This window comes from Delphinus delphis, chromosome 7, assembly GCF_949987515.2.
Source record: "Delphinus delphis chromosome 7, mDelDel1.2, whole genome shotgun sequence".
NCBI classification, from domain to species: Eukaryota; Metazoa; Chordata; class Mammalia; order Artiodactyla; family Delphinidae; genus Delphinus; species Delphinus delphis.
The window spans coordinates 114,165,426-114,182,841 of NC_082689.1; the positions used below are offsets into that span (position 1 = coordinate 114,165,426).

Here is a 17,416-nt window from a genome sequence, read left to right on the forward strand (position 1 = left end):
TGTTTCTCGGACGGCGGAGCTCAAGGACCTGTGGCCGCATCCACAGGTGGTGCCCACCCCGCCCACACCTCCTCTGGGAAGAACTTGCAAAGGCCACCCCAGCCCCAAAGCAATGGAGCGCCCAGAACACAGCACAGGGAAACACCGACTCTGTTTTCTGTTTTATTACTATTTTTTTTTTTTAAGATCCCAGGAGCTTCTGACTCTTCCTTGGGGATGCGGGCACAAAAACCATCTCTGACCACCTACAGCCCTGCCGGGACACTTGGTCAGGGCTGCTCCAAGCACTGATGGGAGAGTTCTAACGCCTTCCATTCCCGGCACACTAAGAATTCTTCAGAACCCCCTCACGGATGTCACCCAGAGGCATCATCACAGCCAAGGAACAGAGGACCCGCTGTGGGCACGGTGACCGCAGAAACAGAGAGATGAGCCTGTGGTCCCCCGCGCTGGCACTGCGGCCAGCCTCTCCAGAGTCCCCAGAGGAGGGGTCCCGTCCTGACCACGGCCCCACCAGGCAGGGCGAGCCCGCTGCCGGGTGAAAGACCGGGACGCCACAGCGGCTTGGACCCAGGGCGTCTGGATCCCCGGGCTCCACTCCAGCCCTGCTCCCAACGCAGGGATGGCTGGACCGGCTGTGACAGACGCTGTCCCTCGGCACGGGGACAGCCTGAGCCGGCCCCCCAGTCTCTTCTCACCCCGGCCTCCCCCGGCAGAGGAAGCCGTCTCCATGCTGTCTCAGCAGCTCACCTGCAAGAGGCGGCGGCCTTAACCCTCCTGGGAAACACCACCTCCCCCCACCCCCGCCTCCCCAAAGCCAGGGTCCCTATTTCCGGTTCTCGGCGGTGTGGCCTTTCATGGGAGGACCTGCCTGTCTTGCCCAACTAGACTGTCTCCCCCAGGAAAAGTGGACCTTGCCTGAGTGTTCTCTGCTGAGATACAGTGACCATAACATCGTCCGGGACACACTAGGCCCTCAGTGAACGCATGCGGGAAGACAGGAGTAAGGCAGGGAGGGAGAGAGGAAAGAAGGAAGAAGCGTGATCTGCAGAGCAGGGACATCGAGCCCAATCGCCTGCATTTCCCTTGCGCCGGCTTCAAGCCACAGGACATAAGTTAACAAGCCAAAAAAGCAAGTTTATTCGAAACCGTGCTCCCCTGCTCAAGGGCCTTCAATGGCTCCCTGCTATCCAGAGTCCAGATTCCTCTGAGGCACCTCCAAGGCTCCCCACAGCTTACAAAGCTCCCTTGCCAACTGCATCTCTCCTTCCACCCCTTCGCGTGAAAGCCGCTGGCAAGTAGGCACCCTGGTCCCCGTCCTCCATGTGCGCTATCTCACCCCCAGCCCAGGCCTCCGCTCTTGTCCCCTTCTCGGAGCCCTCCCCCACAGGCCCCTCCTTCCTGGAGGACCTCTCCTTAGTGATGCCGCCCCCGGAAACTTCTGGCTTTTCCTCTCTAAGGCTCTCACCTGGCAACTCTCAGGGGTACCCTGCATTCCCCCATGGGGGGCTCAAAAGGGCAATGAGGGGCTGGGGACAGGCCTGGTCACTCCAGGGGCAGCCCCAGGAGGAGGTCCCGGACAGAATGACCGGGAAACTTGCTGCCTGAAAAGTCACAGCTCTGACCCCATCACACACCAGTCCATCCATCCCACCAAGAGCCGGGGGAGAAAGGGCCAGTGTCCCAGCGACATCACTGGGGCCTCAGGCGCAGCTAGTTCTGGAGGGTCTGAGTGGGTTTCTGTCACTTGCCACCAAGCATCCTGATGCGGTCCCCACTGGAGAAGTCATCGCTCCAGGCCAGGGTACCGCCATTTCCTAGATCTTCAGACATCACACATGGCCCCGTTGGGGCTCAGCATTAAGGCCGGCCTCCCGTCCATCTTCCATGGCCCCAGGCTGAGAGCCGGCCTGAGGGGCGGGCAGGGGGCTGGGGAGTGGAAGGAGGGACTCACTGAGGACAGACTGAGGCCACGGGGTAGAGGGAACACAGTGAAGGGAGGGGTCCAACTGGGGTGCCAGGCCAGGCCAGGGGAGGCTGCAGGGTGTGCTGGACCCCAGAACCTTCATCATGCCGACCCCGGCCACACCTCCCGCTTCCCAGCAACTGCAATACATCTGGCACTTGCCCTCTGTGGTGCTTCCCTGAAGAGGGTGTGGGACCCCACACACTGAGCACCCACCCCTCCCGGGAGCCCCACCCTGGGGCAGGGACAGCATCCTGGCCTGGGGGTCCCAGGTCGGCAGCTTACCGTGGTCCACCCTGTGCTCGCTGTGTGGCCTCAGCCAGACCGCTCCCCGACTCTGGGCCTCAGTGGACCAGGTGGCCCCTGAGCCCCTCCCACTCGGAAGCTCAGAAGAAGTTGGCTCTTCCCAGCCAAGCGTCTGATCTCCAGCAGGACACGGACCCCGGGGCTCCTCCACCCAAAGCAGGAGGAGGGCTGCCGGGTCACCCTGGCATGCTGGTAAGCCACCTCTCCCAGCCGCGCCAGGCCCCCGGCCCGCGCTGCTGCAGAGCCCGCAGCCCGGCCACGGTCAATTATCCGGAGTCCGAGGGAGGCCGTCATGCGGTGATAAAGGACCAGAAGTGAGCTGGAGGCTGGTACCCCTTCTAAAGTGATTTACTCAGCTCCCTTCCGTACTCACCCCCTTAATGTAATTATTTACTTTGTCATTAAACACCGTCCTTCCACTCCAGTGACTTTAGAGCTTCTGGAGCCTACAGAATTGGCTGGGGAGGCTGCTCATCGGCCAGGGAAACCGGGGTCCTGCCTGAGGGGCAGCGGTGCTCACGCAGCCCAGGGACTCACGCCGGGGCTTCGGGGCCACAACAAGGTCGGTCCCAGGTGCCCCAGGCCCCCCTCGCCCCCTTTTACCTCCTTCCTCACCTCCTCCCTCCCTTCCTTCCTTCCTTCTCTTTTAAAACCGAGATGTAATTCACATACCATAAAATTCACCCTTTTAAAGCAGACAGCTCAGTGGTTTTTAGTATAATCACCGTGCTGTGCAACCCTCACCTCTCTCTAATTCCGGAGCACCTCGTCGCCCCAGAAGGAGCTCCGCACCCATCAGCAGCCACTCCCGTTCCCTCCTCCCCTCCGCCCTTGGCGCCCACTCATCTGTCTTCCGTCTCTACGGATTTGATCATTCGGAACACTTAACGCAAAGGAAACCTTACGATACCCAGCCTTCTGCATCTGGCTTCTTTCACTGAGCACAATATTAGCAAGGTTCGTCCGTGTTGAGGCATGTATCGGTATTTCATTCCTTTTCATGGCCAAATAATATTCCATTGTGTGGATAGACAACATTTTATCCATTCATTAGCTAACAGACATTTATGTCCATTTTGGGCTGTTACGAATAATGTTGCCATAAGCATTTATATGCAAGGTTTTTTTTTATTGGAGTACAATTGCTTTACAATGTTGTGTTAGTTTCTGCTGTACAATGAAGTGAATCAGCTATGTGTATACACCTATCCCCTCCCTCTTGGACCTCCCTTCCACCCCACCCCACATCCTGCCCATGTAGCTCGTCACCGAGCACTGAGCTGAGCGCCCTGTGCTATACAGCAGGTTCCCATTAGCTAGCTATTTTACACATGGTAGTGTATTTATGTCAAATTTAATCTCTCAATTCGTTCCACCCTCCCCTTCCCCCAGTGTCCACACGTCTGTTCTCTATGGCTGCATTTCTATTCCTGCCCTGCAAATAGGTTCATCTGTACCATTTTTCTAGATTCCACATATATTCATTAATACACAATGTTTGGTTTTCTCCTTCTGGCTTACTTCACTCTATATGACAGACTCTAGGTCCATCCACATCTCTACAAATGACACAATATCGTTCCTTTTTATGGCCAAGTAATATTCCATTGTATTCCATGTACCACATCTTTTTTATCCATTCATCTGTCGTTGAACATTTAGGTTGTTTCCCTGTCCTGGCTATTGTAAATAGCGCTGCAATGAACATTGGGGAACGTGTGTCCTTTTGCATTATGGTTTTCTCAGGGTTTGTACGAACACATGCTTTCAATTCTCTTGGGTAGGGCTTCCCTGGTGGTGCAGTGGTTGAGAGTCCGCCTGCCGATGCAGGGGACACGGGTTCGTGCCCCGGTCCGGGAAGATCCCACATGCCGCGGAGCGGCTGGGCCCGTGAGCCATGGCCGCTGAGCCTGCGCGTCCGGAGCCTGTGCTCCGCAACGGGAGAGGCCACAACAGTGAGAGGCCCACGTACCACCAAAAAAACAAAAACAAAAACAATTCTCTTAGGTAGATACCTAGGAGCGGAACTGCTAGGGCCTCTCTCCCTGTTTTCCATCCCATAGTTAGCCCAGAGCTGGCAGAGCTGGGGGCCTGGCATAAGGGCACCACTGTGGGCAGAGGTCAGCTGGAAAGCACCACACCGCCCTGGCCGCTAATGGCACAGCCAGGAGTTTCTGCAGGTGAGGTCACCATCCCGTGAGAATAATGACAGCAGCCCCCTGTCGCCCACATGCAGACCCAGGTGAGCCCTGTCACCCCCACTTCACACATCAGGCAAGGGCAGCCCACGCTCATACCTGACTGAAGGCACCTGTTGTTTTCCTTGGCACCAACACAGTCTGGAGAAATGTGACCGATGGGCAGACTCAGGACCAGAAACGGGACAAAGGTCCCACCTGCGCCCAGTCTCAGAACTCGCAGAGGCAGCAAAGTGTATCTTTGGTAATTTGTGCTTCCCTTTATGACCCTCTTCTACCCCTACTCAGCTGCCCCAGCCCTGGTACTCCGGTGCCCACAGGCTGTCCCCGGGGAGGATACTGGCACCAGGGAACCTAGGTCACAAAGAAGAATGAATGACCACGTGGGCCTCTGCACGAACCCAGAGGCAAGGTGACACTAAGGGTGGGGAGTAGAGGGCGCGACCCTGCCTTGCCCGCCATCACACCTGCTCTGCACGCACGAGACTTCATTTCCAGGACAGCCGGGATCGCAAAGCTCAAGCCTGCTGTCCACCGCCAGCACCACACCAGACCCAAACCCTCCTCTCAAATGTGGCTGCTCAAATGGGGTGCAAAGTCAGATGTGGAAACGAGCCTTGCTCTGTCTGGTGTCAGGGCTTCAGACGCCCCACTCCCCACAAACACAAGCCGGTGGTCCACGCCTGCTGGGAGCAGTGCCAGCCAGCACACAGGCACAGGGAAAGAGCCAAGGGCAGTTTCTCAAGATGGAGCCCCTCCGGCCCCCTCCCTCCCTGCCTGCCCTGGAGGAGAGGCTGGCTGAACCCGGAGGGGGGTCCAGGGTCAGGCCAGGCTGGATCTCCAGCGTCCACGCACAGCTATGCAGCAGCTGAAGGACACAGACGGAGCCGGGGCCTCTGGACACAGCATCACAGAGCTTCCCTGCCCCAATGCAGAGACTTTTGCTGGGGAGTGAAGGGAGCCCCTCCCCCAAGGGGCTGCCGGGCCCAGCCACCCCGAGCCCATCTCAGACCCCAGGACCTTTGCACATGCTATTCCTCCAGCTAGAATGCCATCCCCCTTGCACATCACGGGCAAACTGCCCCTCCTGTGAAGACTCTGCTCAGATACCGGTGCATTCATTCCTTCATCCCTTCACTCTCAGATACCTACTGGAAGCGTTCGTGCTACTCTGGGAAATAGTTCTAGAATAATCCTAATAACAGCAATAAAAACACTAATAGCAACTACTACCTACAGAATGTCTACCATATGCCAAGTACTATCTAAGCACTTTACACTGGTTATCTGTCCTGCAGCCCTCAAAAGATAAGTACTTTGTCTGTTTTTAAGATGAGGAGACCAGGGTTCAGGTCAGCAGAAGATACCCAACTGGAAAGCAGCAGAGCAGATGAGATTCAGACCTCATCTGTCCGAGCCTGAGCTTCGGCCCCAAACCACGCCGGCCGCCCCAGAGCTATGTGCTCCGTGCACCAGCCCCGTGGCTGGCTCTAAGCCCCGCCACACTTTGCAAACACCACTCTGGTAACCTCTCCCCAGCCATCTGATCTGAGTGTGCAGCTGCTCCCAGCAGGACCCCAGCTGAGACAAGGCACACAGCTTCAGGCCGTGGCCTTACCAGGGCCGACTCAGCCTGCAGGGCCCTTTCAGGGCCTCCCCTTCCCTGCAGTTTTCCTGATCACCCAGGCATCAGGCAAGTGCCGCATCAGCGCCGAGAGTCGAGGCGTCTGGCTTCTCCATGGGCCAAGCTCTTAGTGACAAGCGCTACGGCTCCTGCTTCTTGACTCTTCTCACCCCATCCCCACCTGCCCCTTCTGGTGTCCGCATTCAGATGCACCGCTTTCCCCCCCCTCACCCATCAGTGTGCCGAAAGGGGGGCACCCCTGATGGAGCCACAGGACCTCAGCCCGCGTGGTCCAGTGGCCACACACCCACCTGGGTGCCCCGGCCAGCCCTGGGTCTAACGCCAGGGTGGCCAGAAGGCCTCCTCCTCGCCTGGTCCCCAGATGCCACTGCCCATCCCGCCACGCCTGGCTGCTGGACCCCTTGCCACCAGCCGCTCTGCCTAAGACTCCTTCCCACTGCAGGCTGAGCTTCCGAGCCAGCTCTGCCAATCTGACACAGCGGGGACCTGCCTTCAGCGTCTGTGGCTGGCTCCCTGATGCCCTGGGGAGCAGAGGGAGGTCTAAGCACTCCACCTGCCACCGAGGCTGCAGCCCCGCTCAGGCCACCCACCCCAAAGTAGAGGCAAGTGGGCCAGCTCGCTGACCCCCCAAGCCCTTGCGCCCCTGAGGAGCCGCTCTGATGCTGCTCCCCCACCAACGACCACCCCGCTTTCCTCTTCCCACCTGGAGAAACCCCGAGCATCCCTACGGGCCCGGCTCTCACGCCGCATCCCCAGGAGCCTCCCTGGGCAGGATTCACCCCGGGGCCCCTAGAGGGCAGAGGCAGTGGCTCTGCCACCACATTTCTGATCGGAGCTCCAGAACCACCCGTGGGAGGTACACGTGAGCTGAGGGAACCCCGAGGCCCCCGGCCACCTCAGGAAGGCCAGGGGTCACACAGGCACCCCGAACACCAGGCCTGCCCTCATTTCTTCCAAATGTTCCCGAGATCAGATGCCGTGAGACCTGGCCACAAACATAAAATAAATTATCCTCCCCACACCAGTGATAAATGGTTCTATTAGCAAACCAGATTGTTAAACTCCGATATAACAGAACGCAGGAAACCGGGACCCATCCATCCTCCCTCCGGCACATACTGAGTTGCAAATAGGTTATTTTGTGTGTAAATAACACATTAAAACGCAGCATTAGCTGTGTCTTCTGATAGAGAGGAAATTGTTACAAATAAATAATTCCGGACAGGAATGTAAAATAAGCCAGATTTAATAGTGCGTGCCTGGTGCAGCCATGTTAAACATGCCTAAAATGATAAACCCCAGAATATACTAATAGTAAACTAGGCGCTGACATCAAAGTAATGAGGCTGTATTTTCACCAAGCTTTAGAAATGCTAAAATTAGTTTTGACAGAACCAAACATCAGAAGAATGTTTCTAACATAAATACCGTCCTTTTGGGAAGCTGGGGTTGCGGCCAGAAGGAGGGCAGGGCTGGGGAGCAGCTGGGTTCCCCCCGCAACCCATAGGCAGCGCCTGGGAAATCGGTTTCCAGTCCCAATGGTGCCCCTTGCTGACCCTTTGTGCTTCAAGTGTCTGGACCTCAGTCTCCGCATCTGTAAAATGAACGGATTCGAACCAGATGATCGCTAAAGCTTCTTCCAGCTCCATCGCTGGAAACGACTCTGAAGCTTTCCCCAAACCTGCAACAGTTTAACATGCAAATAAGCCAGGAGAAATGAAGCTGCGTCTTCGAGGCGGGGCCCATGTCCCGGGGACAAACAAGACCAGAAGCCACAGCAGTGCCTGGGACGCCTTCATGCTGCCAGGGCAGCTCACGTGCCAGCAGACGGCACAGCGATGCGGGTCCGAAGTGCGAACATGAGCCAAGGAGCAGCGGCCAGAGCACAGACCCCGGGCCGGCCTCGAACGCCGAGGGCAAGAGGGGGGGTGGGGGGCAGTGGAGAAGCCTGCTGCACCGGGGCAAGCGGGCGTCCCGCCTGACACGGGGTGGCGGCCGCTCTGAACGGCTTCTAGAGCACGAGGTCTCAGTGCCGAGCATGAGGCCACCGTGCGCAAGAGGAAAGCCGGTTCCGATCCACGCCCCCAACGCTTACTTGGTCTCCACGCAGGCGCTCTGCCAGCCACTCTCAAAGGCGGTCCCATTTCACCCCATCGTGGCCAGAAGGAAGCTCCAGTCCTCACCCTCTACCCAGGTACCCCGACCCTCCAGGACGCCCCTGGCACCAGAGACCGTCCAGATCGTCATCAAGAGTCATTTTGAGGGAGGGGGAATAAGTTTGAAATTGGAGATTAACAGATACACACTACTGTATACAAAATAGATAAACCACAAAGCCCTACTGTGTAGCACAGGGAACTATATTCAGTATCTTGTAATAATCTATAGTGGAGAAAAATCTGAGAAGAGTTATATATACGTATGTGTATAACTGCATCACTTTGCTGTACAGCTGAAACTAACACAGTATTGTAAGTCAACTACACTTCCATTTAAAACAAAAAGTCATTCAGAACCCACCCTGAAAATGCCCAGGCGACTGTGCTGTACCCTGCTTCCTGGCTGTGCAGAGCTGTCACAGATAACTGAGCTCCGCTTTCTGGAAAAGCCTTATGGGAACCGGTTGTTCCGTGTGGCTGGGCCTTTAAAACAAGCTCAGAAGCGGCACCGACAGCCATCCTGAAAATCACTTAAATAAGAGTAATTGTCCACTTAGTCACACGTGAGTGCATCCTCGGGCCCAAAGCAAGTGTGTGGCCCAGCTGGGCAGCTCAGGTGGCCAAGGAGGCTTGGCCCACACAGCAAGTTCCCTGCCGTCCAGGGAGCCTCGGGAGGGGAGCCGGGGCCCAGGAGCAGGCCAGGCCCGAAGGACCCCCGTCCCAGGGGACCTCAGGGCAGCAGAGGCAGCCGGCCACCCCAGCCCATGGGCACACAGCTGGCGTGACGGCACCAGCCTCACTCCCCTCACTCAGCAATCACTTACTGTGTGTCTGCCTTGCTGGGGATGCAGCGGTGAACAAACAGCACCCTGCCACAGTGGCATCGGGGCGGGGTGGGGGACGGGGGAGGCTCACCAGGGACTGAGATACTGAAGGAGGACAGGGCAGGGTGGGGGCTTTGTGGCTTGGCATTTCCTGGCCTGAGCGTCACAGCGAGAACACCCACCACCTGATCTCCATATTCTGGCATTTGCACAGCATTCTGAGACAGAGGTGGATGCCTCCCCTCTGAGCAAAAATGTACTTTGAAGAAACTTTCCAAGAAGCCAACAGCCAGGGAACAAGGCGAAGGGGTGGCCAGGGGGAGCTTAGTGATACGGAGGCCTTAGGTAGCAAGGGAGGGCCGTGCTGACAGCCATGCAGGGCTCCACCCTGCCAGGACTACCAGCTGCAACTCCCACCAGTTCACCACCTCCAGCGGTCTTGTCCATGCCATGGCCAATGACCTGGGAAGCCTGTAAAACATACACATGCCCAGGCCCCGGCACGGGAGGTTCTGTTTCAGCAGGTCTGGGCAGCCTGGGAGTCTGCATTTATTACAGTCTCCTCACAAGACTCTACGGTGAGGCCAAGCTTCAGCATCCTCTGATCCGGTCCTACCCTCCAGTGCACAAGGCTGAGTTCATGAGGCCGGGGACGCACTAAGGTCACCGATCCAGGACCCCCCACGGGAGCCAAGCAGGACAGGAACCACCCACATCTGATTTCCAGCCCAGCACTCCCTCCGCCTTCTCGAGTAGGAAGACACCAGAAATCTAGGCTTCCCGCCACCTGCCCGGCCTCAGGAGGTCCACTACTGAGGGTTACCAGAGAAGGAGAGGCTTTCTAAGTCAGGCAGAGCCTGCAGACCTAGGGAAGGAAAACTGGTGATAGTTAATAAAGCAAACACGTAACTTGGAGCTCACTTTGCACCCGGCACCTTACACGTGCTAACTCAGGTAATTCCCACAATGCTATGAAGCAGGTAGCGCTACTGTGCCCATTTTACAGATGTGGAAACTGAGGCACAGACCTGCCTGAGGTCAGCAGAGCTGGGCCTTAAGCAGGTGGTCTGGATCCAGAGGCTGGGCTGCTTCTGACTATGACTCCACACTGTCTACAAGGAGAGAGGCAGCTCCTACCCGCCAGAGGCCCATGCCAAGCAGGTGTGAGCACGCTGTACGTCGCCTGTAATTTCTGCACAGCCGCTCTGCGTGTAAGTCCCACTTTTCATGTAGAAAGACTTGCCGTGCCTCCCACTGCTAGGGCACAGAGGGCCCAACATTTAAGAGTGATCAGAATCACCCAGGCTCACCAGGCCCCACTCCCAGGCTCTGCTTCAGGAGGTCTGGGGTGGGGCCCAAGTCCCGAGGATGCTGATGGTGCTGATGAAGGGGCCACCCTGGGAGCACCCTGGCCAGGACGTGGTGGGCACTCACCACAGATGCGTCATAGGACTGCTAAAGCCTGTCTTGACTTCGGGGACAAGGAAAGCTCACTGGGGTGAGACACAGCTCTGAGCTTTATGGCTCCAGCCCCTCTGATGGTCCCACCCTGGAGGCGTGGGGTGGCTGGTCTCTGTGCTCAGCTGAAGCACACAGAGAGGTTCGGAAATATTTTTGGAAAGAAAATCCACTGTTGAAGAGGGAAATACAACAGCATTAGGGAAGTTTCAGTGTAAGAAAAATGAGAAACATCTGAATCAAATTACCTTTAAAATTACGCCATGTGAAAAATTAAAGGGAAAAATAGCTCTGGGTCAAAATGTGTTTTTAAAGTTTGCTTGATGGCCTCCCAAGTGTTAGCACAACAGCTCAAGAGGCTGGGAAAGCCCCCACCGGCCAAGGCTTCTGCCATCTGGTCTGGCCACAGGACCGTTTGTCCCTTGGGTACAGCCCTGCAATGCAAAGGTGTTTCTGATGCACATCATGGCCAGGTAGGTAGGGACTCTCGGTGGAAACACCCAGCCCCGACCACGTCTAGCCTCATGAGGCCGGGCGAGCCAGGAGACTTTTAAAAAGGTCCTCCTGCAAAGAAGTCACAGCCCCAGACCTCCAAGAGCTGGAGGGGAGCAGGCGCTCTTAGCCTGTTGGAATGACAAGGATGGTGACAGATGAGACCTGTCCAGGGCTGGTGCGGAGGCTGGACGCCCACACACGGTACCGGCAGGCTGGGCTTTAAGACCCAAATCACCCACGAACAATCTAAAATCATGATCTCAAAGCAGATTCAGGAAGGAGATGCTCAGCGTGGGAGAGGCAGGAGCCCTGAGCCCCAGACCCCGCTCTCTGTGGAAGCAGCAGGCGGCCTTGGGCAAGTCCCTGCCCCACCTCATCTCGGTCCCACCTACACACGGAGAGGCTCTGACCGCCCATGAATTAGACGTGCCGGCCACCCCCCCCCCCCCAGCCCGACACCCAGGACACCCTGCGTGTCCTTTCCAAGCTTTGCCACCAGGGACGCCCACCTCCTTCATCGCCCACCTCCTCGCTCTGGACCCTCACTCCCTTTCTCATTCCAAACAGGGCCAAGGAAGCTGAGTGAGTCTCCAGATATGATCGGTCATGCGCTGGGGGGAATTTAACAACAGGCTCTGGGAGAGGAGAGGGGGCTGAGGCAGCCCTGATGCGTAGGGTTTGCCAATTTTTTTTTTTTAACATCTTTATTGGAGCATAATTGCTTTAAAATGGTGTGTTAGTTTCTGCTTTATAACAAAGTGAATCAGTTATACATATACACATGTTCTCATATCTCTTCCCTCCTGCGTATCCCTCCCTCCCACCCTCCCTATCCCCCCTCCAGGTGGTCACAAAGCACCGAGCTGATCTCCCTGTGCTACGCGGCTGCTTCCCACTAGCTATCCACTTTATGCTTGGTAGTGTATATATGTCCATGGGTTTGCCAATTTTCATGGTGCAAATACTCCGACCACGGCAAGGTCAAGTGACCTACCTAAGGTCACAGATGGCAGAGACAGAAGGAGAGAGTGTACACTTGGCTCTCCCAAGTCGGCACAGTCTGGGTCCGGCGCACCTCTGCCTCTCAGACTTACTTGTTTTTTTTTTGGCCACGCCACGCGGCTTGGGGGAATCTTAGTTCCCTGACCAGGGATCGAAGCCGGGGCCCCAGCAGTGAAAGCGCTGAGCCCTCATCACCGGACCGCCAGGCAGTTCCCTTCACTGACATTCTAATAGTGGGTTCCAGAAGGCTGAAGGTCCTTAGGAACCAAAGGGATGCGTTTCCTATGTGCAATGTACACCACCCCGAGTCCCAACATCTGGACAACCACTGGTAAGGGCACCTCTGTGAACTATAAAGTTGGGATGGACAGGCTGGGACCTGGGACCTGGGACCCTTTGCTGCAGTGCCTGCACCTGGACAGACGTCTCCTGGAGCAACAGATACAAAGAAACTGTAAGGGACTAAAAGTAACTGCGTGCATGCCCAGCTGGGGCAAATCATGGACAACAAGATACAAAAAGACCAAAGAAACCCAACTGCCCCTTCTGAAGAGCTGGGAGCAGCAGGAGGGTCCTGCGCATGCCCCCTGCACGCAGCACCACCAAGGGGGTGGGCAGAGCACCTAAGCCACCCCAGCCGGACCCCTGGAAGACCCCTACCCTCACTCCATATAAGGAACAAGCTCGCCCCCACAGCAAGCAAGGGAACCTGTTGCTTTTTCTCGCTCCCCGCTCCCTGCTACAGCAGGGCCCCGATAAAGCCTTGCCTGAATTTCCTGTCTGGCCTCTAGTCAATTTCAGTTGATTGGGGAAGGCCAAGAACCCTGGTTGGTAACAACAGAGGTGAGATATAATTTGCATCCTGCTTTTTCACACTTTAATATCAGAATACAGACACATCCCCCCTTATGATAAAGTCTTGATTAACATTTTCAGGGTCTACATAATGTTCCATTCAACAGCCGTCCCATAATTGATTTGATTAATCAATCCCCTATCACTGAACACTTCGGTTGTTTCCAAATGTTCACAGTTACAAATAATGTAGAAATGAAATCTTTCTGCCTAAAGGTATGCTCAGTCTTAGAACCAAAGTCCTACAATTCCAGGGATGGGATTGAAGCTCCCGGAACCAGTGGCACTTGGCAGGGGGCAGATGAGGGGTCAGAAGCTGGCCTGCAAGACAGGGTACCTCCCACCTCTGGGCACCTTGCAGAGGTGGGTGATCACTGCCTCACCAGTTCACAGGGTCTGGCCCTTTTGCATTCCTTACCACATGCCCCCGACATCCTCAGACAGGACTCCCCCTACTCTGGACAGATGTGTAACAGGCCCTGGAACACTGAGCTTGCGTAAGCCATCCTTTCCTTCCGGGAAAGCTGCAAACCACGGTGCGGAATCATGGGGACGATCTTGTGGACTCGGAAGGGATAAACTGGGTGTCAGGAGGGCCAGGTGTCCGAGTGAGTGGTCACCCGCTCAGCCACAGGGAATGAGCTCAGTCCTGCCCCTGCCTCAGCAAACAGGCCTCGCAGACCAGGACGGTTACCCCATCTTTTCCAGAAACAACTCAGGGACAGGGCCCTGGACAGGCAGCTCTCAGCTCCCCGCACCCCTGCCCCAGCCCAGCATGCACCGGGCAGCACTGCCCCTCTCCCAGGCCTCTGTGCAGCCTCCCTGCCCTTCCCACCAGCCCCACGCCGGCGGGCTGAGCTCCCCCCGCCTCTGGCCAGCGCCTTACCAAGGCCACCTTCCCCTGACGTCACTCAGGGCCACAGGGGACCCTCAGGCACTGCCTCCTGCCAGGCCTGGTGCCGAGTGCTGAGCTCCAGGGCAGAGTGCAAACATCCTGGCCCTGGGAGGACCTCCGTGTGGGGGACATGCACGAACCCCCTTGTGCTGCCGGGCACCACATCGCACCTGTCCACAGGCCTACGCCCCTGCGGGCAGAGGGGCCCACAGCAGAGGCTCCTTGGGGCTGTCTGGGACTCCGGTTTGCTGCGTAAAAGAGGAGGCTTGCTCACAGCACCTCTGCCCCCAGGGGTAAGATCCGACGTCACGACATCACACAGACTTGGAATCACATCTGCCAAACGTCCCCACAACACAGATTAGGAACACGAGGCCCAGAGGAGGGAACGGCCTGCCCCACCGGGACCGGGCCTGGGCTGGAACGGGGACCCAGGCCAGCGACTCGGGGCTGCACCACCGGCCTACCTTGCCCCACCCGCAGAACGCGGACGTCACGGTCCCCCAGCCCCAGGGGACCCGCTCCAGATGCCACCTGCTCTGCCCTGACTGCAGGACGGCCCTTCCCAAATGAGCTGTCCAGAGAGTGCTACAGGGAGCAAGGGACGTACCTAACTCGCTCTGACGACAACGTGCCACCTGTCCTGGGCGACTGGGCTGAGGGCCACATCCACCCAGTGTAGGAACCTCACCAGTCAAGCGCTCCTCTGGGGTCGGGCAAGGAGGGGACGGGGCCTGCGGGGTGGGCAGGACCGCATCCTTGGGGGGCCAGTAGAGCGAGGTCAGGTACCTCCAGGGAGCGGCTGCACACCAAGCTGTAGGCCCGTGGCCTGCCCCCCCAGACCAAGACCCCCTCAAGCATCTGAGATTACTGCCCCATTGCTGACAGCCAGGTCTGATGCTAGAGGACTTCCTTCCCAATCATGCCCTCATTTCTCTCTAATGACCACGAGTCTGCTCTTGGCTACGGGACGTGGCAGTGAATTGGGCTGCGTGGCAGCTCACGATGCACTGATGGCTCCAGAGAGGGTTAGGGTCCGGGCTAGCGAGAGGCCGAGGCAGGGACAGCTGAGGGCCCAGGGGGCGGGTCAGAGAGGCACCGAGGCCACTCAGGCCTCAGAGGCCCAGGCGCCTCTGCATCAGGCAGAAGGACGGCTTGAGGTGTCGCCACAGGCCAGGGTGGGCCCTGACCCAGGAGAAGGAACAGACCACGTGCAGACCCAGCCAGGCCCGGGACAAGCCAGCCCTGGGACCACCGCCAGACCCCCACCCTGGGCCTTCCATCCCCTGACTCCCGACACCACCTGCACGTGGTCCACCCTGGGCTTTGGCTCCTTCCTCCACCCTCACAGAGGGAGGGCCTAGAGAGCCCGGCTCCTAGCAGGGACGGGGGTCAAGGGGTGTCACGCAGAGCAGGAGTCCTAATACCCGAAGGTTGGCCTGGGCTCGCCCCGTCCTGGCTTGGGCCGCACATCCTCATAATGACCTCCAACTGAGAATCACGGGTGGTGGTGGGGGGAATAGAAACAGTGTAGTAACAATGAACCAGAGGGCCTCCAGTTCGCTCTCGGAAACAATGACTCCTACCCGCTCTGAGTGTCTTTCCGAATCCCTGCACTCTGGCCCTAAGCTGCACCCAGCACGGCCTGTGGACTGGCTGTCCCAGCATCATCCGAGCGCTGGTCAGAATTTCAGAAACTCAGCCTCGCCCTGACTCACCGACTGGGGGTCTGCACTTGAACAAAGCCCCCCGCGACCTGCAGACATCAACATGTGAGTGGCGCGGCCGGCACTCACACCCCACCCCGGCGAAGGCGCATTTCCCCCCCTGCTCTGGGAGCTGTGCTTCAGCGGCGAGAGCAACAGGGCATGACTAAATGCACTTGAATAAAAAGGGGAAGAAAAGAAATCTAAGTCTCTCCATTCCTCGGAGACAGAAATAGTTTTGTGGCCTCCAGATGGACCGCGCAGACACAAGGGGAGGTCTCGTCTTCCCGCCAAGCTTTCCCAACGGGATGCTGGCACGGACCAGTGGCAACCAGAGACTATTTCTCTTCGGGGCAGTAAAATGAGAGGCTGTGGCTCGGGGGGTCCTTCTGTTATAATTAAGTTGGCCAGAAATTCACCTAAGGATGCTAAATTCTGTACCTGACCCTCTAATTACAGCCAGAAAGGATCACGAGACAATTACTTTCCAAAATAGCCCTTGGCAGGCCGGAGGCAACCAGCAGCCTCTTTGGCACATCTGTGCCGACAGAACGCACCCCAGGGCTGCCCCACAGCCTCGAGCCTCCCTTGCCTCCCCTCCCCTTCTCCTGCTGGAGCCTGAGATGCCCAAACCCCCCGATTGGGAGTGGCTGGACCTTCGAGATCCACCCACAGGCATCCATCCCAGTGCCTGGGGTCCCCAAAGCTGGGGCGCCCTCTTGCTCCCCCATAAACCCCGCATGGCTGCCCGATGACATCGGCCTCCCGTCTCATTCAGTCCGAACGGGCTCATGAAAAACACCCCCTGCCAACCATGCAGAACAGAAAGTACCTCCTTGGGTGGCTACCGCGGCCGCCGCAGTGGCCACCGCGAGGGCCGAGGCCTTCCTGCCGGGGTCGGGAAAAGCGACGCCCTCCAGGATCCCACTTTTGGCTTCTTTCTTGTCCGTGGCCGTGGCTGAGGCGGACGTCTCCATCCTAGCCACGCATAGTCCTGGGTGGCAGCCCTGGAGGAGGAGACAAAGACACTCACCAACGCGGCCCCCAGACCCAGCCGGGACGCGCCGACGCAGATTCCCACCCGCTGCCGCCACGCGCTCCTTCTCTGATCATTGCGAAGGAGGGTTTAATTAATTTTGAGAATTCTTCGTTCTGAGATTCATCTGGTCTTCTGAACGACCTCACGGACCACAGCCGAGCGTTTTTCACTGCCTGTTACCCCCGATTTTTCAAATCTAAGCAACAAGTTCCTAGTACTGTGCGTGGCGACTAGCAAGAACCACCTTGAGAAATGAGGTCAGCAAGCAATGCCCCTCATCTCAGCCTCACAGGACGAGAAAAATCAATACAGAAACCGCGACTTGGCGGTCCTCAGAGGAAAGCCCTCACTCTCCCGTTTCTTTGCAGCTCACCGGCTCCACCTTTCACTTACTCACGTGTATGTTCGTTCGTTCTTTCATTCATTCGTTCATTCCTGCATTCCACAGAGTTTTCACCATTTACACACTCGCACACATTCAGTCAACAGCTCTTCAAGCCCCTGTTATGCATCAAGCATTGTGCCTGGTGCCGAAGATACAACCCACAGAGTTTACATCCTACTTGGGAGACATAATAAGTAAAGGGGGAAGATACATGTATATTTTGTCTCTCATTAGTGAGAGAGAAGGAGAGAAAGCAGAGGGGCAGGATAGAGCGGGGTGGGAAGGGCAGGGGGGCTGCTGGCCTGCTTCTCTGAGGAAGGGATGAGATGCCACATGAGGGTCTGAGGGAGCCCACGGCAGCCAGAGGGCAGGGGCGGGAGCCGCGGGCCTGGCAGGGAGGAGGCTGGCTTGTTGAAGGAGCAGCAGGAAGGTGAGTGCCAGCCCTGGAGGGTTTTGAGCAGAAGGGGGGTGCGACAGGACTCA

The 17,416-nt window shown here is 57.3% G+C and overlaps 1 protein-coding gene across 1 annotated transcript in view; it reads right to left on the minus strand.

The window, feature by feature from the left end:
* Positions 1-16,486, minus strand: part of GLI2 (GLI family zinc finger 2) — a 183,716-nt gene extending 167,230 nt beyond the window's left edge. The window contains exon 1 of the mRNA XM_060015748.1: positions 16,342-16,486. Within this exon, the coding sequence (XP_059871731.1) occupies positions 16,342-16,486 (145 nt within the window). The remainder of the gene's footprint in view (positions 1-16,341) is intronic.
* Between the last annotated feature and the right edge of the window lie 930 nt (positions 16,487-17,416).